This window comes from Convolutriloba macropyga, chromosome 15 (genome assembly GCF_964194025.1).
Source record: "Convolutriloba macropyga chromosome 15, txConMacr16.3, whole genome shotgun sequence".
NCBI classification, from domain to species: domain Eukaryota; kingdom Metazoa; phylum Xenacoelomorpha; order Acoela; family Convolutidae; genus Convolutriloba; species Convolutriloba macropyga.
The window spans coordinates 42599236-42605270 of NC_134482.1; the positions used below are offsets into that span (position 1 = coordinate 42599236).

General features: G+C 32.7%; 1 protein-coding gene across 1 annotated transcript in view; it reads left to right on the forward strand.

The window, feature by feature from the left end:
• Positions 1-5526, forward strand: part of LOC142354206 (uncharacterized) — an 88146-nt gene extending 82620 nt beyond the window's left edge. Inside the window, exon 29 of the mRNA XM_075406460.1 lies at positions 5086-5526. Within this exon, the coding sequence (XP_075262575.1) occupies positions 5086-5526 (441 nt within the window). The remainder of the gene's footprint in view (positions 1-5085) is intronic.
• The last annotated feature ends 509 nt before the right edge of the window (positions 5527-6035 follow it).

The window sequence follows — 6035 nt, forward strand, 5'->3', positions numbered from 1 at the left end:
AAATCGGAGAAAAATATTCAAGGCGATGTTGTAGTAACTGCAATGAAGAATGAAACGGAAATCGAAGCAAGTTGATTGAAAGCTCAATCCTTAAACCTGAAATTTTTGATCATTGACTTCGTTCCCTTTTCAAAACGTTTCAAAATTGAAAACAGGTTACCTTAAAAAGCTATCTAATCTATGGTACGCTTACTGAATACTGGTTGCTATCGAGTTCAGCGCATGTCTTTTTATGTGGGAAAAACAGTACAGGCGCAAATTTTAAAGAATTAATAAAAAGAAAAACAATGGGCATGTTGTTATATCAACAAGATGCAGCCATGTCAACTAAGCGCTCGGTACTCTCTTTGACGAGGATCAAAGTGCTATTAAATGAGCCGTCTTAATCTAAAACTTAACTTTCTGAAACAAATGGAGTTTATTTATCAGAAAAAGACCTATAACTAATATACTAATATATTCATTTCGATCGAAATCCGTTTTTAAGCTTTTTGCGCACTGGATAATCCTTAGTCATTGATCTTATGAATTGTTCCGACCCCACTTGTGGTGGGGAGGAACTTTACACTCAAAGGAGTTTTTTATGTTCAGACAATTTTGGCCGGTCGATATATTCATCGCAGAGAAATGTGGGTGGTATCATTATAAAGCTGGTCCAGCGTAGAACTCAAAACTGAACAGATATTTGATTTTCGTTTTTTTCGAGGAGTTATCTAGGATTGAAGTTTTGTGTGAACATGAGATATTTTTTTACTTTTATTGTGATTTTTCTTCAAATTAAATATTTTCTCTAAAAATAGTAACTCAAACTTAAATTTCTCGCCAAAAATGAACCAATTTTTTGTTTCTATTAGATTAAAGGTTATAAAAGAGATTAGTTCTGTTCTAATAGGGAGGTTCAATATAATAAAAAATTTGAATTATAATTGAGAGCTCTTTTTTTATAAAACTTTCCCACTTTTTTGCTTTTTTAAGTCACCTAAAGACCAGTCACTTTTCGTATTGGGGTTCCGTTAATGACAAACCTCCTTTACAGTCAAATGAAGCCCATTGAACAATAAAATCGTTTTCAAGGAATTGCTTATGTTTTTTCGGCTTCGGCCCTGAGTTTTCGTAATTTTAAATGAAGTTTTGATTTAATTTTTGAGGTTTTAATAAATTTCTTGAGTCTTGTGGATGGAATCATCGACTGATAGTGCGATTTGTTCTGTAATTAGAATTAGGAACATATCGCACTATTAGGTGAATATATCTAGTGCTTTGAGTGGACAGCTAATGGCTGTTAAGTCTTTAAAACAAATTTTTCGAAAACGTTTTTTGAACATCAACAAATCATCAACCTATTATCCTGAATTGCAAGTCAGTCTCTCTTATGACAGCAACCTCTTGCGTCCTACTGTAAACAAACTTGATCTGGCTAGCGGTTTTATCTTCTAAATTTAAAATTTTTTTGGATATTTCCGTATCGTTGGTTACTTTTGAAATCTTATCACATTATCCTTAAACTGACAGCTCCTATTGGCTTAAAGGAGACATTCATTGGATAACAGATAAAGTTTTCAGAGAGAAGCTTATGGATTAAATGGCTTCCACGTTTTCTTCTCGCACTTTTCTACTGAATTGTTGGTTTTCGCCTGTTTTTGTTGAGTTGTTTTCATAGCCGTAAGTTTTGTTATGACGTCTTTTTGAACACCTATGCATGACAAACATCCCTTTACTTCCATTAGCGCGTATTTGAGACTATTTATTGACTTCCGTTAAAATCTAATGAATTTAATGGCTGTAAATAATTCAATGATAAATTTTCAAAAAATTTATTTGAACGTTAACCAATCCTAAAGTTTTCCTGAACTGTTAGTCAGTCTCAGTATTGTGAGAACCAACTTGCATTATAGTGCAACTAAAATTAATCTCGTTAGAGGTTTTATCTTCTAACTATTGGTTACATGACTTCATTGACAAAAAAATTCAAAATTTTTTCAAGATTTTGGATATATCGTATTATTAATATAATCCTATTGGCTTGATGAAGACATTAAGTTGTTCACAGATAAAGTTTTCAGAGAAAAACTACTGGCTTAAATGGCTTCGACATTTTCTTCCCACATTTTTCTACTGAATTTTGGTTTCCGCCTGTTTTTGTTGTTGTTTTCATTGTCTTAAGACTTATTGCGATGTCTTAGTGATTATCTATGCATGACAAATAACTTTTTCTTGCCATCAAGTTTTTTCTGAGCGCAGTTAATGACCTCCGCTGAAAACTTTTGAGTTTAATGGCTGAAAAGACTTTTAAAATAGTTTCTCGAAATTTTTTTGAACATTAACAAATCTTAAACTTTTTTTTGTGAACTGTTAGTCAGTCTTAGTATCTTAATTCCTTTTTATTTCTAGTGCAGCCAAAAATGATCTGGTTAGCGTTTTTTTTTTCTACCTATAACTTTTGAAACTTCGAAGCCACTAGTTAACATTATTTTTTTTTAATTTTCAGATACCTTTTTTTATTTTAGGATCCTTTTGAAATCTGATCATTTTATCCTATTACTGATAGTTCCCATTTGTTAAAGTAAGACGTTCAACGGATCATAGAAAAAGTTTTCAGAGAAGAGCTTATGATTTAATTTGCTTTGATCTAATTTCTTCTGGAACTTTCTACTGAATTTTTGGTTTTTGCCTGTCTTTGTTGTTGTTTTCATCGTCAATAACTTGTTGTAGGGTCATATCGATGAAATATGAATGCCAAACAAACTTTTTATCCTATGGAGGTACAATTTATTGTATTTAGTGGATTCCGTTGAAAGCTACTGAATTTAGTGGCGTTGATACTACGAGTTTTCTCAAAAATTTCGTGGTTCTTATGTATTTGTTAATCTTTGATTTTTCGAATTTATATTGATTAAAAAAAATCTCATTGCTGTGAAAAAATTAATCGAACATGGAAAATTTTTTGTGAAAAGTTCTTTTTTAATGTTTTCTAAATTTTTCTCCGTTAATTTTTTTCTTGAAATTGCTGTTTTGCTTGTTTCTGTTCTTTAGGTAGCCTCAAAATTGCTGAAAATGCTTTTAATTGAGAATTCAATTAATAATGTTACCCGAAGCAGTCAGTTGATAAACTTTAGTCTTAAAGTTTATGAAATATATTTTCAAATCTTTTTCAAACTTTTCAATTTTTGTTGTTTTTTTTGTCAAATTGTAACTTACTTTCATCAATGAGAGGTCAAATCCAATTTTTTGTATTTCAAAAAAAAACTTGTCTACTGATATTATGTGCCACCGATGCTTTGTTTGTTGGGCAATACGCGTTTTTTTAACATTTTTTATGTGGTCATTTTTTGCGTTTCTTTTTCTCCTCTTTCAGAACAATCGCGTAGTAACAGATCCCAATGGCTTTCAAATTTGGCCCAGATAAACTTATTTAATCTCTCAGTAAAATTCCTTCAGCTGAATTGGTAGACATGAGAATTGAATTCAAAATACATACTATTCAGATAATAGCTAATGAATTTAATTGAAGCAATAGTTTATTGTTTTCGGAAATCGTTTGTAATTTTAAAAGCTGTTCTTTAGTTCGTTTTTATGGCTAAGTCTACCCAAAGACAGGTCTTATTGATTTTGAAATAACTTCATAGTAAATTATCAACAGTTTTTTAGTTAAAAACTAATGATTTTTAAGAATTTTGACATTTCTTGGTTTAAAAAATGTTGATTAATTTTTGAATATCGCCTCATTGATCGCTCTCTTTGTTGACTTGTTACATAATCTCATTAAAAAACTTTTCTGCCACAGTTAGGAAAAAGTAAATTTGAGCAGTTAAGGCTTTATCTGACTGCATTTTGACTATGTTAGTATGTGATTTTAAATTTAGATATTCAGTTTTTGCCGTGAAATTTTGGTTTTTGCTAATTTTGTTGTCTGTTTTTTTTGTCTCGTAGTCTCTTTAATGTTAAATCTCAATGGAGCTGTAATGAGGCATGGCCTTATGTAATTCAATTAGTAGATGGGTTGTGTTACGATTGTTTTAAAATCAAACATCTCTTTTTGTTATCTCTTCATTTGGTTGACAATTAAGTCAAAAATGTAGATGAGCTCGGGTGGGAACATCAAGCGCAAACGCACAATAACGAGCCGCCTTGTCTGATTACTTTTTTCATAGCTACTTATTGTGAAGTTTGAGACTCCACATTTTGGTTTAAGAAAATTTGAATTGCCGTTTTTAACACTAAATACTGTAATAGCTGACTTAGTATTTACAAATAAGATTCTCATAATTTTATTATTGTTCATTTTTTTTGTTAATTTTGTTGTTTTTGAAAATATTTTTTAAAAGAGCAATAATCTTGCTCTCTAATTAAATAGGTTATAAAACTATAGAAATTAACTTTATAGAGAAAGTCGGAAAATTTTTGCTAAACGAAAAACGCCAATTAACTCCGCAAAGCAAATTTTCCCGATCATTTGAACCAAATTGAAACTAGAGCTTAAATTATTTTTTGTGTTGATTTTTTCTATGGAAGTGAAGATGGATTCAAACCAATCAAAATCAAATCAATTCAATTCAATTCAACCATTAATTTTGTACAATTAGTTCTCATGCGAATCAGAGCTCAAATCTTTGCACTGTTGTCACTGACATGACTTCTTTTGTCGAAAACGAACGGAAGTGATATTCGAAACGAGCCTCAGAACACAAATTACAATCATACAAAACACCCGCAATCAAAGGAAACTAATATATTTAATCTAAATCAAAATAACAAACAACATTTTTTATTAGCAACTTCGAACTTGATCAATTAAAACTTGATCGAAACTTGATCAGTTAAAACATGATCAATTAAAACTTGATCGAAACTTGATTAGCATTAAAACAACTTGATCAATTACATCAAAAACTTTCAAAAAATCCCCTACTAAAAGAAAATTACCAGGTTACTCTGGACGCAGACTTGGAGAAAAGATACGTTGTTAAAGTTCATGATTCCGAATCTCTAACAGATAATGTCTCCTTTTTGCTTCATCACCCAGTGACCAACGAAAACAAACCTGGTAAGGTTCGTAGAGTTGCAAATGCCTCCAGCATTTTGCAGTGTCAGTCACTCAACTCTAATTTACTGAAAGGGCCAGATCTACTCGGCAACTTAACTGGTGTCATTATGAGGTTTCGTGAGAATCGAATTGCCCCGTGCGCAGACATAGAACAAATGCTCATGCAAGTGAAAGTCGACCGTAAAGACCGACCCTACTTACGCTTCATCTGGAACAACAGTGGACACATAGAGACTTATGAATACACAAGTCATATTTTTGGTGCAACAGATTCACCCTGCATAGCATCTTACGCGCTCAGAGGATCTGCTCAGGACAATGCAAAAACTTATCCAAGTGTTCAAAAGGTTATAGAGCGGAACGTTTACATGGACGATTTGTTTGTTGCCGTATCAATTCCAAATGAAGCTACAAACATTGTCCATGACACTCGCAAGGTTCTTGCTACTGGTGGCTTCAATCTGACAGTGGAATTCAAATAGTCATCAAGTTCTTGACCTGCTGAATCCGGATATCCGACTTAATCCCGAAACATCCGCACCACAAAGTCAAAAGGTTCTTGGTTTGCCCTGGTTTCCAGAAGCAGATACATTTGTTATAGAGCAAAAATTGTTCCATAAGATCAAACTCGACGAAAAAACGAGTCAGCGTAAACTACTTCTTTTTGTTGCTTCCATCTTTGATCCCATAGGAGTTATCGCCCCCTTTACAACAAGATTCCGCAAAGTTTTCCAAGCAGCATGGAACCACGGTCCAAAATGCGACAAGCCATTACAGCTCGATGAGAATTCTGATTTCAAGAATCTGAAAAAGGAACTTTCGTCTTTTCAGGATGTACATCTTCCTCGCAATTTGATTAACGAGATACCGATTTCATCAATGGAACCACACACGTTCACAGATGCATCCGAGTTGGCATTATCAGCAGTCAGTTATCTACGAATTGAACACATTGACGAATCCGTCTCAGTCGCATTTGTGATTGGTAAAG